Source organism: Acomys russatus, chromosome 3 (assembly GCF_903995435.1).
Source record: "Acomys russatus chromosome 3, mAcoRus1.1, whole genome shotgun sequence".
NCBI classification, from domain to species: domain Eukaryota; kingdom Metazoa; phylum Chordata; class Mammalia; order Rodentia; family Muridae; genus Acomys; species Acomys russatus.
Genome location: NC_067139.1, coordinates 75754780 through 75771783, shown reverse-complemented (window position 1 = coordinate 75771783; position 17004 = coordinate 75754780). Strand labels below are relative to the sequence as shown.

The following is a 17004-nucleotide window of genomic DNA, read 5'->3' as shown; positions in this document are numbered from 1 at the left end:
CCTTTGGAAGAACAGACAGTGCTCTTAAACACTGAGCCATCTCTCCAGCGCCATATATTTAACCACTTTAAAGGATATTATAGAAATATACCATTTTTAAAAAGTGGATTAAGAATATAGCAAATAGCTGGGTATGGTGGCGCATACCTGTAAGCCCAGCACTCAGGGACGCAGAGGCAGGCCGATCTTTGTTAGTTCAAGGCCAGCCTGGTCTACAAAGCAAGTCTGGGACAGCCAAGGCTACACAGAGAAACCCTGCCTCAAAACAAAACAAACAAACACACACACACACACACACACACACACACACACACACACACACACATATATATATATATATATATAATATTTAGAAAGCTAATTCCAGCATATATATAGTAAGTATGTTCTGAAAAGCAGCAAGAGTGGTTGCCAGCTAGTAAGAATTAGAGAAACAAACAAAGTATTGTTTTTGGGGAGATCAGCTGATTAAAAAAATCGGGAAGTTTAGCTGGGCTTTAGTCCCAGCATGCATGGGAGACAGAGGCAGGCAGATCTCAGAGTATGAGGCCAGCCTGGTCTACAAAACGAGTTCCAGGACAGCCAGGGATACAAGGGAAATCCTGTCTTGGAAAAACAACAAAAAGATAACATTTTATAGATGTTATTTATTTATTTATTTTGGTTTTTCATGACAGAGTCTCTCTATGTCCATCTGCCTCTGCCTCCTTAGTGCTGGGATTAGAGGTGTGCACTCCTACAACTGGCCTTTTCTTAATATTTTTAAAAACTAAAACATTTATCACCTCCTAATAGAAAATAACTTATAAAGTGATCTGTTTCTGATCTTTTCACAATCTAACAAAGCCTATGAAGAAAAACCTTAGCTAATTTTTTTTTTACATTATCCCAATGACACTTGACGACGGGGAGAGAGCGAGCTCCACAAGTTGCCGCAGGGTAAACGGCTGCATCGGCATGGGGAGATGTCCACGGTGTGCTGCGAGTTTGGAAAAATGAGAAAACTTGGCACACAGTTTACATGTATTGTATCATCCTGAGTAAAAGAGGCAGGGGATTGGTTGTAAAAGACATGGCAAGCTATGCATTTGGCAGCAAGCTAGTAGTTTTAGGCAAGGCTGTAGTTACTAGCTATGGCCAGTCGATTGTGAGGGGAACATTAACCTTGGGTTAAATCAGCAAAAGTCTGCCTGTGGTTTTTCTAGCCTCTTTTCATTAAAGACATCATGTATTTCCAAGTTTTTTTAATGCCTGGGGGGCCTGGGTCCCTGTGGGATTGCGTGGAGAAATTATGCTGCCATTCTGTGAAAGAAGTGCAATCAGTGAAGAAACAAAGTTTTGTTGCACTGGAATTTGGGTAGATGTTTGTTGTTTTACCATACTGTAGTTTATTCTTTGCACACACAAATATATGTACAAAAACTAGCATTTTAAGCACATATTATAGGCCAGGAGATACGTTAAATGTTTCACATGTACTATTTTATTAAGCCCTCAAAGTGTCAGATGAGGCGCCAGATACCCCACCAGATAAGGAAGCTATGCCACTTAAACAAATTTGTTCACAAGCTAAATGGAAACTCAAGCAATCTGAAGAAATATCTACCAAGCTATTAACATAATCTTAAACCTGCAGGTGGAATTATAGGGAGAGATTACTTTTTTTTCTTTTTTTCTTTTTTGGTTTTTCGAGACAGGGTTTCTCTATGTAGCCTTGGCTGTCCTGGACTCACTTTGTAGACCAGGCTGGCCTCGAACTCACAGCGATCCACCTGCCTCTGCCTCCCGAGTGCTGGGATTAAAGATGTGCGCCACCACGCCCGCCGTGAGAGATTACTTTTTATTCTGTATTTCTTTAATGTTTCAAGTTTTAAAATAAGCAATATAATGTGGTGAGCAATTTAAAAATTGTTAAATATCAGAAGGAGTTCAGAGATGGAAATCAAATGGTCTGTTGGTATTTTCAAGACATTTCCTCTCTTTCCTATTGTGTGTGTTTGTAAAACAGGATCGCTCTACATATCCTTGGCTGTCCAGGAACTCATGACATAGGGCAGGCTGGCCTCAAACTCAACAGAGATTCTCAATGCCTCTGCCTCCCTAGTGCTGGATTGAAAGGCGTGCACCCCATGCCAGCTATTTCTTTCTTTTTTTTCCTAAGAGAGGGTGCAGGCTCTGAGAGGCAGAGGCAGAAAGCAGAGGCAGGCGGATCTCTGAGTTTCAGACAGACCAGCCTGGTCTACAAAGTGAGTCTAGGACAGCTAAGGCCACAGAGAAACTCTGCCTCAAAAACAAAACAAAACAAGAAAGGAAGAAAGAAAGAAAGACAGAGGGAAAGCAAGAGAAAGAAGGGAGAACTAAAAGAATAGTTCAGACGGGGGAAGATGAGTGGCTCCAGCTCAGTTTCTTGAAGACAGGAACACAGCCGCGTCTCAGACATTTGGGAGTCAGAAGCCATAATCACCAGTGAGTAATCAAGTCCTGATTAAGGAAGGGGCCTTAGAGCTCCGAGAATCAGAGACCCACCCTGGTCATGGCAATACCCTGCTTATACTCCTACGAATTTATTTTCAGGTAAGGCATGAGAATGGCAGTGGCACATGGGGCCAGCGAGCAAGAGCCACGCCTGGAAGGTAAACTGGTGAAGCAAGCCTTGCCCCTGGTACTTGCCCTGTGTCCTGGAATTACCTAGAGGTTCCAGAAGCCCCGCCCCGCCCCTCCCCACTCCGTTTGCTCCCCGGAGCCCCGCCCCTCCTGAAGCCCCGCCCCTCCGAACTCCGCTTGCTCTCCGGAGCCCCGCCCCTCCTCTCCCTCGGAGCCCCGGGGCGGCGTGCGTGGCTGGGCCCCCGCGTGCGCAGCGGTGCTGGAGGGCGGGGCAGGGCGGAGGCGTTGGTCTGGCCACGTTAGGCCCGGCGGTTCCGGCTGCGGCGCAGGGGGTGCAGGAGGAGGTGGGGCTGGAGCTGCAGCCGGATCCGGATGCGGCGCTGTGACCGGCCGGGAGACTGACGCGCCGGTAGGGGAGCGTGGACTGTGCGGGTGCGGTGGCGCGGTGAGGCGGCCTGGGGTTGGGACGCGAGGCCGGGCGGGCTTGGGACCACCTGGAGGCTGCGGATCGCGGAGGCCCGGACGCCCCTGCCCAGGAGCCGGGCAGCTGAACATGGTGCCCGGTGGTCCGCTCGCCCAGAGCCTTGGAGGGCCTAGGGACCACAGTGTCCGTGGGGTGGGACTTGGGGACGGTCCTCACGCTGTCTGCCGGGGTCTCAGTGAAAGGGCGGGAACCTTGGCTTTCCTTTTACCGGTCCAGCGGTCAGAGCCGCTGAAGGCGCGCTCTGGCTCTAAAGAGCCCCACCTGCGCAGAATGTATAAAATCTGGGGTGAGGGGACCTGGAACTTGAGCCCCTAGAAACGCCGACTGTTCTATCGTATGTTTATGTAAGGCAAACATGAAATGTCGATTGTTGGGATAATCGCCCCGAATTAGTCCAAGAGTGGGTCTCAAGAAATTGTTACATTTTAAAGGCAGGATTCGTACGGTTGAAACGGGTATCATGATGCACATATTGTCATCTGTTGACTTTCTTTTGCCTGTAGAGCTCAGCGGGAAAATGAGAGGCTCCTCATCACAGGGCACTCATTTGATCATGCATTATTACCTTTAGTAGTCTAGCCTTGGGAGCTCCGCGTTCCAACTATCCAACTAGACTGGGGATAGTCAGACGGTGTAGACCGTTACACTTCAAGATGAATCGAGCTACTTACCCACCTAGCTACCTACCTGTCATCCAGCACAGCAATTTTGATTTGGCTGGAGATCATGTGTAGCAAATTTCCCTACTTGTTGCTTCCTTGTTTTTCTAGAAGCAGCTGCATTCCCATGTGTATCCTATCCCATTAAGAGGCTGGAAAACCAAACTTGGTGTATGGCTTATGTGTTCTTCAATGTGATTGCTGGATACCTCATTCATTATTCACTGACTAGAGGTTTCCTGGGCTGGGGCCTGAGCAACACACATGCCTTGTAGGTGGATGCTAATTTAGTAGTTAAACCTACAGGATGGGGAGAGGTGCTTTGAGTTAAACATTTACATTTCACATATTCTAGTCACGGAACTGAACTTTTAGAAAGTTGCTAGTGATGACCTTTAAGTGCTGCAGAAGGAAGAATTGCTTTGATAAGATAGAGCCTGGGTAGCTGGGACTGGCCTTGAACTTGACGCATCCAGTGCGGGGTGGGGGCGTACCTTATTCCCATAATTAGTTTTGTGTGTGTGTGTGTGTGTGTGTGTGTGTGTTTGAGATAGAGGTGACTGACTGGGTAGCCTGCTGGCCTTGTTTGTGCCTTGGCCTGCCTAGCACTGGATCATAGGTTTCTGCCACCTCGCCTAAATTTTTATTAGCTTGTAATGAGGCATGACCTCTGTCAGCACCATAAATCATATCTTTATGACTAGGAAGGTAGGCTTGTTCCCTTTTGGTTTTATATATCTTATTTTAAAAGACTCTTAATTAGATCCTTTGTGTTTAGCCAGACCTATGCCTGTCCTCATCTGTTTAGTAATGAATGCTAGAAACTGATCTAAAGTTGCTTAAGGAGTCCAGTGTGGTAGGTGGGGAGGACACACCTGTACTCAGCATGGGGACAGGGACACAGGAGAATCCAGAGCTGAGGGTAGGCTTGGGAGGTGGTGGTGCAAGGCCGAGGGCAGAACCCATGTGAAGGAGGAGGGTGGCTTGGTGGTCCATCTGTAACCCACCATCAGGAGACAGACAAGTCCTTTGAGTAAACTGGCTGTTCATACAAACCTAAAAAGTGAGCTTTGGGTTTGGGGCGAAACTGCTTTCAGTATACAAAGAGTAGCGTGATCAAGGAAGACACCTGATGTCAACCTGGGGTCTCCACAGCTCTAGGCACACACGTGTACACATACATGCAAACATACCCACATAAATGCACACATACAGCAGAAAAGAGGCCAACCCAAGCCACATAAAACCCTGCTCCTAGAAAGTGATGATCCTTCATTCGTTTAGTTCTTTTTTCCTTCATTATGTATGTGGCTTTCTTGTGAATAATGCACTTCCTCACACACTCACTGGACATGGGTGGCTGACCAGTGGAACGTAGCTAGAAGTGACTGTGGCCTTTTTTCTGCTTGCCCCTTGAGTTCTGACCTTTGCCAGAGGATGGCTTATCTAAAACGGCCTTTTCAGCGTGGGTGGTAGACTAGCTTAGTTAGCAATGGGTAAAGGGGGGCCGTGAGGGAAGGGGCACAGCTCTCTGGCCTTCCCTGGGCAGCCCCCCCCCCTAAGAATCTCCATGTGTACGGTTCCCTGGAGGCCGCAGGTTTTACTTTGTAAAACTGCACACTGAACATCAGCTCTGCAGTTTAGTGAAGGTGCAGCTTCATCTGGGAGCCCTTCAGGGTTCTCTTGTAAACTGATTATTTAGAACCCATGAGTTCTTTAAAAGCCTTTAAGGATTTCGTATCGGTCACATCTTGCTTGCCCTTTCCAAACATCCTAGTTGGGAAAATAGGTGTCACTGTTTGAAGAGTGAGTTCAGGTGAACCCAAATGTAGCTGCCTGTTTTGTAAACAGTTCATTAAAACAACATGATAGTCTTTTCTTGGTACCTGGACATTGGGTTCTTATTTCTACCCAGAATGTTTTTATACATTTTTGATTAGTCTGATATTCTCATTTCCAAAATTGAGATTCCAAGTGGTGTTTTAATTTTTTAACTTTCATACAACAGTCGAGTATAGGGATTCAGCTAAATTAGCTTAGTAGTTAAACAGATGACGTCATTCTGCCTAGCAGAATCAATGATGAACCTGTGGTAACGTGCACAGTGAAAATGCAGTGCTCACTATTAAGAAATTGCTAGAACTTCAGAGTGTTAAGCCACGCTGCCTTGTTATCCTCATTGGCCTGGAGCCTGAGCCAGTTCCTTTGTCTACTTGTCGTCTGTAAGGTAGGGACAAATCACGACACGTCTTTTATTGCTTGTGGAACTAACCAGTAGTCCATATGCTATGATCAGTCACAGAACAGGACCATCTAGTTAAAGAAATGTACAGGAAACTAAAACTACTAGTAATGGGCTAAAATTATTTATGACTTAAAACTTTTTTTTTTTTGAGATAGGGTTTCATATCACATTGATCATATGTGTGTTTTACGACAGTATTCCACAGTGTAACCCAGGCTGGCCTAAAACACTTCTTCATTGGGTGCCTAAAGTTGTGGGATTACCACTGTGTCTGGTGCACAGCATGAAAACAAATCCCACTGGTTATTCTTAAACTGCATAGAAGCAACTAACATGGGTTTTTAGAAAACCTACCATGAAAACCAAACCAGTCTCTCTCGTAGCTAAGATCAAATACCATTGTGAATGCTGAGAATAGTGACGTAATCTGCGGAGCCCAGATGTCTTGTCTGTGGGTCATACAAAGCACGCACGCTCCGCTCACGTGTTCAGGTTCGGTTGAGCCTTCAGTGACGGGGGCACCAAGTCATTCCTGAGCCTGCTACTGAAGTGCACGGCTATAACTGTAACAGGAGCACCCACAGGTGCCAGGGCACAGCACCAGCCCACAAGGACAAGGCCTCTCCATGCCCTGCTAGAGAATGCCACTTAAAAGTTTTATTTTTGTTTAACTTGCTAATTTTACCACTCAACACAATCTCCATCTGATAGGAAAAATGTTCACAGTTAGAGGCTGTACGTAGCTAACGTAAAATAGCTCAAATGTTATAGAATCCATTTATATGATGAAATTAAGTTTCTCATGAAGCACATTTTTCCTTTTATTAATAAGTAAGGCCTCGTAACCTTTAAACTTTTAGGCTTTACTGGGAAAATGAAACCTGATGACACTCCTATGTTTGACCCAAGCCTGCTCAGAGATGTTGACTGGAGCGAAAATACAGTCACGTTTTCTCCGGCCATCTCCCCAACGCATCCTGGAGAAGGCTTGGTTTTGCGGCCTCTTTGTACTGCCGACTTGAATAAAGGTATGAGCCCAACTTTAGTTTGCAAACCCTGGCTAGAATTTGTTGCTTTTGGGCTGGGTGTGGTGGCGCACGCCTTTAATCCCAGCACTCGGGAGGCAGAGGCAGGTGGATCTCTGTGAGTTCGAGGCAAAAAATGTTGCTTTCTTCATAAGCCTGATGCTGACTTACAATAGCACTTGATTTCTGTACTTGGTGACTAAAGCACCAACTGTAACAGGTATGTATCAGGGCTAACCAAATATTACTATGATGCACTTAAACACAACAGTACTCCTTCTAAAAGGATGTCTCTAAAACAAAAATGAAGTTCCAATGTAAACACACAGGAGAGTTTTCTCCAAGAAGTTAGATAGGCAGAAATAACATTCCTTGGAAAAACTGAAGGGATTTTATTTAGTCCAATGTAATTTTTTAATATCCAAAATAATTTTCTGAAACTTTGGTAATAAAATCAACATTTTACCTCACTATATTCTTCTAGGTATTTGAAGAAAATAACTGGTCAGAATTACTGCATGTAGAAAAATTAAGACTCAAAGTTCTAGCCAGGCGTGGTGGCGCATGCCTGTAATCCCAGCACTCGGGAGGCAGGCGGGTCTACAAAGTGAGTCCAGGACAGCCTTGGAGACACAGAGGGACACTGTCTCGAAAAACGAAACAAAAAAACAAAAAGACTCAAAGTTCTAAATGTATGTTAGCAGCTAGTGTGTTTTGAGACAGGATCTTTGTAGCGTTGGCTGTCCTGGAACTCAGAGAGATCCACCTGCCTCTACGTCCTTAGTGCTGGGACTTTTAAAGGTCTGTCATCATGCCGGGCAGCATTAACAGTGGTGAAATTAGAAACTCAAACGGCTGTCTCAACAGTGTTCTATGCATTTGGTGGAGGTGAGACTCTTGCTCCTTAAACGTGTATTAGGAAAATGTGATGCCCTTACATAAACTTAAACAGCACTTAATATACATACTGGTTCTATAATTACTGATATGGGGTCTGCGCTACCTGAAAAGTAGATGCAGGAAATGTTGAAGGCTGTCATTTGCTTTTCTGATTATAAAAAGGAGTAGATTGCAGTTTAAAGATTTAAAATATGGCAGTACTTGTATGAAAAATGTCTTATGTATGCAGGACAATGTACAATGAATGCACACAGCAGAATCTGCTGGGAATTGGCTTGTTTTGTTTAAAGATGATAATGAAACATGATTGTGGAGCTGTGAAAAAGTAATTTCCTTTAACCCACCCAGTGAACATTTTGCTGCTTTCCACATTTTAATCTTTCTTTTTCGTTTCTTCTGACTTGAAATGTTTTAAACTAGGCTTTTTTAAGGTACTGGGTCAGTTGACGGAGACTGGCGTCGTCAGCCCTGAGCAGTTCATGAGTAAGTACCACGGGTACCTGGTCTGGTCACATAGAACTGTTGAGAACTCAAGTAGCTGGAAGTCATGAACTAGCCACCTCACTGCAGAACCCAGATGTCTTACACAGTAACTTAGTGTTTACAGTTGTTTTTCCTTTGTTGTAGTATAACCTGTGTGCTTATGTTGAGCACAGAAACTTCATTACCAAATTAAAGTTTATGTTCCTATTCTGTTTTGGGGTTGTTGTTGTTTTGAGACAGGGTTTCTCTGTGTAGCCCTGGCTGTCCTGGGCTCACCTCCTGCCTCCCGAGTGCTAGGATTACAGGCTAGCGCCGCCAGCCCGGCTCCTACTCTGCTTTTGTTCTTTTTTTTTTTTTTTTCCAAGACAGGGTTTCTCTGTGTAGCCTTGGCTGTCCTGGACTTGCTTTGTACTCAGAGATCCGCCTGCGTCTGCTGGGATTAAAGGCGTGTGCCACCACACACGCCCTCTTTCGTTCTTAATCATTGATTTTCTTTTATGTTGAAATTTGAGGTTATTCTAACAGTCCCCTTCCCCTTCTGAGACACGAGAAAATGGGTTTCCAGAAAGAACCAGTCATATTCCAGATCACGGTTAGTTACCGGCAGGAAAGGATGGAGCGGCCTTAGGTTAGCAGTGTCCTCACAGCCCTCTCATTCCCTGTTAGTTCATTTCCTTCAGCAGGTAACTTCTCCAGCCAGGCTGAGAATGACGAGTAATACTCTGTAGCTCTGTTTATTTTCCTTCATTGGGCTATTTTTTTCCCTACTTCAGATCTATATGGAGTGGGACTTCAGAAGAAACAATGCCCGAGAGTCACAGAACTTGGCTCCTTTTCTTTCTTTGTATGTGTACCAGATTAGATGAAAAAGTGCTGCTTTTCCCAGCTATATAAAGTGCCAAACATTACTGGAGGGAACGTGCTTTGCTTTTGTTGTATGACTCTGGAAAAAGTACTGAAGTGGGGCCTTATCTCTCATCTTTGTCAGGTGCTTTCATAGCAAACAAAGAGCTTATTTCTAAAAGAACAAATATGTAATGATGAAACATTAGAAAAAAAACAAAACTGTTTTGTCAAAATATTTTTAAACTAAGACTATGAATTGTAGATATGCTTATAAAAATATGTAGTTTTTGGCTGGGCGGTGGTGGCCTACGCCTTTAATCTCAGCACTTGGGAGGCAGGGGGATCTCTGATTTGAGGCCAGCCTGGTCTACAAAGTGAGTCCAGGACAGTCAGGGCTACAGAGACCTGTCTTAAAAAACCCAAAACAACCAACACCCTACAGTTGTCTTTTTTTTTTTTAGTACCTAGTGTGTGTTAGTTTTGAATAAATGTAAATTAAGTAGGAAGATACTGACATTTTAATTAGTCACACACATGGCAACATGTCCACTTAATCTGTAATACTGTGTTTATATTTAAAAACGAAACAAAATTCTTGAGTGTTACTTGCTAGCAGACTGTGTGTGCGCACGTTTCTAGGCACCGAAAGCACTCTACCCCTGGGTTATATCCCATACTGTACTAACATGACTTTAAAGGTGTGGACCACTCAATGCTGACTATTGGTATTTCAATTCCTTGATGTTTTAAATAATGTAGTATTTTTAGAACTAGAAACTAGCTGGCTGTAGTGGTGCACATCCTTAATCCCAGAGCTTAGGGGGCAGTGATAGGCAGATCTCTGTGAGTTCAAGACCAGTCTGATCTACAGAGCAACAGAATAGGCTGTTCCAGGACAGCCAGAGCAACATAGTGACGTGGATGGATGGATGGATGGATTATCCTCAATCTACTTCACTGACTAGAAACTAAAACACTGTGGCAAAATAGCTTTACTGTTCAAAGATGAAGTCAGGTAAGCCTGGTGCTTTCTTGAATTCAGTCAGGTACAGTTGCCTACTGTCTAACGCTCTTGGATCTCCACAGAGTCTTTTGAGCATATGAAGAAGTCCGGGGATTACTATGTCACAGTGGTGGAAGATGTGACCCTAGGGCAAATTGTTGCCACAGCGACTCTGATAATAGAACATAAATTTATCCACTCATGTGCTAAGGTATGTGCTCACATTAGTGCCTGTGAGGAAAGTCACAGATACATGTTTTCTAATGAAACCAACTTGGAAGCTTCATTAGCAAAATCAATTTTCCCCCAATTGTTCATTGCTTATTAGGGAGTCTTTAGCAGAGGACACTTTTCTGAGGTCTCTACAAGTTACAATCCAATGACAGTGAGATAGAAGAGCCAGCAGATGGCTCAAGGGGTAAAAAGGTGTTTGCCGCAAGCCCGCCTACCCTGGCCCTGGAACCCACGTGGTAGAGGGAGAGAACTGTCGCAGTGTAGCCTGACCTCCAACACCACCCCGAGCCATTCACACACTCAGACACACACGCTCACTGTCTTTCTGAATATAGGAAAAAGCTCACTGTCTTTCTGAATATAGGAAAAAGGAGCGTTTAGAAATTACTCTGGAACACACACCCTTAATCCCAGCACTCAGGGAGGCAGAGACAGGCAGATTGCTGTGAGTTCGAGGCCAGCCTGGTCTACAACTTTTAAGTCTAGGATAACCAGGGCTATACAGAGAAACCCTGTCTCAAGAGAGCGACGGGGGGACGGAGGGAGGGGGGGACAGAGAACCAAAATTACTCTGTTGGTTACAAGTTTTGGTTTCTGCACTTGAAATTGAGAATGTGCTGGATGTAAATTGCTACTAAGCAACAAGTTGGAGCTACTATGTTTATGACAAGGTGACAAGGATTTGGAGCTCTAAACAGCACAGGGAAAGTTGAGGATGTAGCTAAAAACTATTAAGGCAAGGCTGGTTTTCCCATTTCCTCAACAAAAAAGCAACTAATTACCAAGTGGAAACCAGGCTGAAGGCTCATACTGTTCCACTGTAATTGTTTGCAGAGAGGAAGAGTGGAAGATGTTGTCGTCAGTGACGAGTGCAGAGGGAAGCAGCTTGGCAAACTGTAAGCAAGCCCACACAGCCCTGGAAACTGGGTGGTCTGTCAGTTTGGATTCTTGCCAACATTTTCCTGATTTAAGCTATTTCTAACCTTCATTAATTCTGAACTAATTCTCTGTATCTGAGACTGAATTTAACAAAAAACTGAATACAATATTGTTAGTTTTACCTCAAGAGTTTGAGAATTGAAAATACTTACTGAGAGTAACATGTAATCAAACTGTGTGTGTGTGTGTGTGTGTGTGTGTGTGTGTGTGTGTGTGTGTGTGTCATTGTTGACTCTAATATGCTAAGCAAGTTGTTCTACCACGGGAGTTATGCTGCTAGCATACACACATCTTAAAAAGCAAAGCAAAGGGAATGCTTAATATTTCATAGGTTTATTGCCAATAAGCAGAACTTACACTTCTAAATACAACCTTTGCATTTTAATGAGTGCACTGAGTAGGTCAGCATCAGGCGTGTCTCAGGTCGCACCCTAGGTGTTTGGAACACTTGACTATCTGAACTACAACAGTTTTTACTATTATGCCTAAATTTTTAGAAGGTGCCGGTTTTCTTTTTCATGAATGATAAAGGATTCTTTATTCAAGCATGAAAGCCACATAGCTATAAAATTGGCATACAGGAAGATGAGGTAGGAGAATCAGGTACACCCCCAGTCCTTGGAACAAAGATATTTTGAGGTTTTGTTTTTTGGAGTAAGGTCTCACGTTGCTATAAAGTAAAAGACAACCTTAATTCCACATCTTCCTGCTCTCCTTTCACCTCTTAGGTACTTGTACAGGTCTGTCACCACAGCTAGTCAGACCTTGCATAAAAATAACATGGGCCATGGTTTTCAAATTTGATAGTTTTTAGGGTTTTTTTTTCCCCTTCCCTCTGTTTTGGTTCCACAGCCCCCAGTATTGGGGATTGAACCTAGAGGCTTGGTAAGCACCCCATCACTGCTGTTTTCAGCCCGTGGTATTTTTTTACACTCTCACTCTGAGCCTATGCTTGTCCCGAACATGCTGTGTAGCGAAGTTTCTTGCCTGAACTCGAGGCAGTTCTCTCACTTCCCAAACAATGGGGTCATAACTGTGTGTCACTATATCTAGGCTCATACATGAATTGTTTTTAATTTTAATTTTTAATTTTTCTGGGGGGTTTTTTGAGACAGGGTTTCTCTGTGTAGCCTTGGCTGTCCTGGAACTCGCTTTGTACATCAGGCTGGCCTCAAACTCACAGCTAACTACCTGCCTTTGTCTCCTGAGTGCTGGGATTAAAGGCATGGGCCACTACGCCCAGCTATGAATTCTTCTTAAAGTGTTATTTCACATGTGTGGACATTTTGCATCCATGTTTATCTGTGCACTGCCTGTGTCCTAGTGCCATCAGAAGCCAGTAGTCACCAGGTGCCCCTGGACAGCAGTTATAAATGCTGTGAGCTGACACGTCGGTACTGGAAACCAAACCAGGAGACAAATTCAAGAGCAGCCAGTGTTCTTACTTGCTAAGCCAGCTCTTAGGCCTGCACGTGTGTCTGTGCAGGCCAGGAAGCCAGAACACATCACCTGCAACTGGAGATACAGAGTTAGTAGCCATGTGGGTGCTAGGAATTGAACCCTGGCCTCAAAGCAGCAGTGCTCTTAACTGGAGCCATATTTCCAGCCTCCCAAACAAAGGTTTAGAGGTTGATAAGATGGCTGAGAGGGTGTCTGCACTTACAGTATAAGCCTCAGTTAGACCCCAGAGTCCACGTAAAGGAGAGAATGACCCAACCGCCCTGTCATCTCCACACTTGGGCTCCTCCTCCCATGATAAGGAGATGGTGTAGCCTGGGTTATTTATTAACAGGCTGAAGGCTACTAACATGTTTGAAACAAAATAAAAATGATTCAGCAATTTAAACGCTTATCAATGTAATTATCTGAATATTATTGAAAAGGCCATGATCTAAACTTATACTGGATTAATATTCCGTATCATCAAGACTCATCCACACTTCTCTCTTCAAAATTTCAGGTTATTATCAACTCTTACTTTGCTAAGCAAGAAACTGAACTGTTACAAGATCACACTTGAATGTCTACCACAAAATGTTGATTTCTACAAAAAGTTTGGCTATACAGTATCTGAAGAAAAGTACATGTGTCGGAGACACCTAAACTAAAAACCACCATCAAGAGGTTAATGCTACAAGGCTTTACTGTTCCAGAGTTTATTTTTGTTGCTGCAACCAAGTGAGCTCCGTAACTATTAGACCGAAAAACCGCTGTAGCATGTAAGAGTAGTGACGGGAGAGGACGCCTGTGGCTACTGAACATGCTTGTAGAGTACAAATGATCATACAGAGGGATGATTTTTAACCAAAGGAATATATTTTTGACTTGAATCTTTTCTTGCATTGTATTTTTCTAAAGTTTGTTTTGATTTCTTGGTAGTCAGGAATCTGGGTAGTAAGAGTTAGGTCTGCTCTGTGCTGCTCATTCTTAAATACATGTATATACTGAATAAGGCTGTTTATCACACTAAAATTATTTTTGTCTCATACATCAGAATAGACAAAGTGGACTATTTCTCACAATACAGGGAGTTGGACACTTCTATTATTATAATCAGATACATATTTGCACATTGTTGATCTTAATACTACACACAACGCTGGGCGTGGTGGCGCAGGCCTTTAATCCCAGTGCTCGGGAGGCAGAGGCAGGTGGATCTCTGTGAGTTCCAGGACAGCCTGGTCTACAAAGCAAGTCCAGGACAGCCAAGGCTACACAGAGAAACCGTGTCTCAAAACACACACACACACACACACACACACACACACAAAACCACACACAAAAAAAACCACCCCAAAAACCAAAAAAGACTACACACAACTTGGACAGTCTTCTTAACAAGGTGAAACAGCTTAAGTAACTATTCTACTAAGTGTTTTGTATAGTCCACCTATTTCATCTGTCAAATGATGTTAGAATTACCCAAGGGCAGACACAGAGACCTAGGGTCCTTTCCATCAGTGAGTGAGCAGCTCTAGTGGAACCACGCACACCTGAACCCTCTGCGTCATGCAAGACACGTGGTACTGCCTCTGCTCCGTCTCTAACGTGACGGCAGCTTTTCTAATTGATGGGATTATAACGGCACTATTATTCTCATCACTGTCCTGTTTTATTTATTTTTTAAAAGAAGAATTACTACTAATAATGGTTCTAATCTTTCACATTCCATGGTACATTAAATTTGTTTCTATGAACAATCTCTCGGGTTAGAATCTTGTGTTTTTCTTGTTTGTTCAGGTAGGGAGACTGCAGCCCAGGCCGTAGAAGATAGGCTGTTCACGTCCACGCGTGTCCTGAGAGCTGGTGTGACAGCCTGCACCCCCACGGGCAGCTTCAGTCTGTTAGGTCAAGACCTGGCTCATAACAACCTAGTTTTATGTATTTTTTTTTGGATTTCTTCAATTGGATTTGGGTTTCCCTCTAGTCACTAGTGGACTTGAAACAGCTTTAACTGTGACAGGGCTTCACTAGGTTTTAGCCACGTTAAACAAGCCTCTCCAAAAGTTTAGCACTTTGTTTTACCACAAAGAGTTTAATGGTAAGAAATAGTCTACTATGTGAGTATCTCAGTGAGTCCCAAGGAGTCGGTTAAGGTTTCTCTAACTCCTCTTACAGAAACAGTTGTGTCACTAACTGAAACAGTTCCACTATCAGATGTTGACTCAGCCCCTTCATCCCGGAGTGCAGCTGCATTACGTTTGCCCAGAGGACAAGCAAGTCTTGATGCATAAAGAGCACGCATGAGGTGCATCTGAGGTACAATTGCACAGCAGCTTTAATACAACCACCAGTCTTCACAAAATAATTTTAATACTTTGTGCCCAGGCTAGCAGCATCTTGCAATGTGACATTCCTATACATACATAAGCATTTTATCTGAGTACAAATGTTAAAAGCATAATAACATAAGCAATTGACTATACAGAGGTAAATAGACACTGTTATTTTCTTGAATCATTTTTGCTGCATAGTAAATTGCAATTACATGCCAGTATCATGTTACTGATTGAGAAAACACTTTGAACTGTGAGGTATGGTAGCTCCCTATGAGAGAGCTTAACATGTAAACCTGAATATTTTGAGTAATTTCTTTTTTTAGCTGCCATGAATGGGAAAGACTAAAGAATTACATCCAGCACTCAAAAGACTATAGAAACTTCTTTTCCTAATAAAAAATAAATAAAATCCTTGAGTAAATAAATCTCAGCTGTTTCCTATTATGTCCTCGTTGGAGTGTTATTGGACAACGTAAATACTGAATCGAAGCTTTGCTTTAGGATTATGGATTAAACCAGTTATTAAAAAAGACCCAGGCTGGGCGTGGTGGTGCACGCCCGGCCTGGTCTACAAAATGAGTCCAGGCCAGCCAAGCCTACACAGAGAAACCCTGTCTCAAAAAATCAAAAATAAGAATAAAAGCCCCACAGGTAACTAACTGCTCATTCCCGTTACATCAGGCTGAGATCCTAATATATACACCTCAACTTCATAATCCAAGATTGCACGTAAATACTTCTAGTTACCATAATACGTAAATCAGTAGGAACCTTCTGTTTTCTTACAAAGGACATGCTTAGCGTTTTCGGTTACTTCTAGACTCAGACTAACCACAACTCCACACCCCCGAAAATGAGTATTCTGCTCTACAAGTGGAAGCGAAGCTATCAGACTTGAACATTTCTACCACAGATTCAGTACAACATCTAGTAGATAAGAAATTAACACGAGTCATTTAAACTAGGAGAAGACCCCCTCCCCGACTCCCAAGTTTTCAACATCTGTCTCAAACTTTCAAAATGAGGAGTAATGAAGTTCCCTATGTCTTGATAAAATGTTATAATTTAAAATCTGAGCCCAGACTACATCCTTAATCCTTAATGTTGAAACTGGGTGGACATCCATACGTTGCTCAAGTTCTCTAGAGTAAGTCATGACTGGCTAAGTTTGTCATAGTTGGCTGTCACAACACATTATTGGAAATGGAACCTAAGCAGCTACTTAGGCAATAGACAGGAAGAAAAGAAACTTACAGGCTTATGACAGAACAAACCTCATCTGTCCACATCAACTGTCCCTAGTGTCTGAGACTGTCTCCAGTATACCGTGCTGGATAGGCACTTTATGTGAGAACATAAAAATGACAGTGGTTAGAAAAGTGGAAAATTACCAGCTACAAATGACTATCAATAACCTATACTATTTTGTTTTGTTTTGGCCAGACTCCTAAAGAGAAATATTTACGTTTAAGAACCTTTCTTTTTTTTGGTTTTTTGAGACAGGGTTTCTGTGTAGCCTTCGCTGGCCTCGAACTCACAGTGATCCTGCCTGCCTCCGCCTCCCCAGTGCTGGAATTAAAGGCGTATGCCACCACATCCGGTGAAACTTATTTTAGTAAGTTATTTCAAATGCATCATCTTGAAAAATCACTTTTTAAATGAAGATTGCTTTAAGCACAATGTCTGTTTAATGAGTCATAGAATATGAGTTGACTCCAAGAGATCTTTGTTGACCTGTCCAGTGGTGATGTGTATACAGGAATTTCTCAATACCAATGTAAGCTTGACTCCACTAGACCACCA

At 43.3% G+C, this 17004-nt stretch overlaps 1 protein-coding gene across 2 annotated transcripts; it reads left to right on the top strand.

The window, feature by feature from the left end:
• Window positions 1-2884: 2884 nt before the first annotated feature.
• On the top strand, window positions 2885-14095 carry Gnpnat1 (glucosamine-phosphate N-acetyltransferase 1). Of its 2 annotated transcripts, XM_051142932.1 has the most exons (6): window positions 2892-3049; window positions 6853-7020; window positions 8338-8400; window positions 10333-10460; window positions 11318-11379; window positions 13383-14095. In XM_051142932.1, the coding sequence occupies exons 2-6, from the start codon at window positions 6867-6869 to the stop codon at window positions 13528-13530; spliced, it is 555 nt and encodes a 184-aa protein (XP_050998889.1). In that variant the 5' UTR covers window positions 2892-3049; window positions 6853-6866; the 3' UTR covers window positions 13531-14095. The 2 variants fall into 2 exon arrangements, with proteins under 2 accessions (XP_050998890.1, XP_050998889.1); XM_051142933.1 differs by lacking the exon at window positions 8338-8400 and having other exon boundaries at window positions 2885-3049.
• Window positions 14096-17004: the final 2909 nt, after the last annotated feature.

Excerpts from the sequence above, each read along its gene's own strand:
- Gnpnat1 (XM_051142932.1), top strand. The coding sequence starts at position 6,867 with ATGAAACCTGATGACACTCCTATGTTTGACCCAAGCCTGCTCAGAGAT. Across the intron at positions 8,401-10,332 it reads CAGCCCTGAGCAGTTCATGA|AGTCTTTTGAGCATATGAAG; the intron begins GTAAGTACCACG and ends GGATCTCCACAG. Across the intron at positions 11,380-13,382 it reads GGGAAGCAGCTTGGCAAACT|GTTATTATCAACTCTTACTT; the intron begins GTAAGCAAGCCC and ends TCAAAATTTCAG.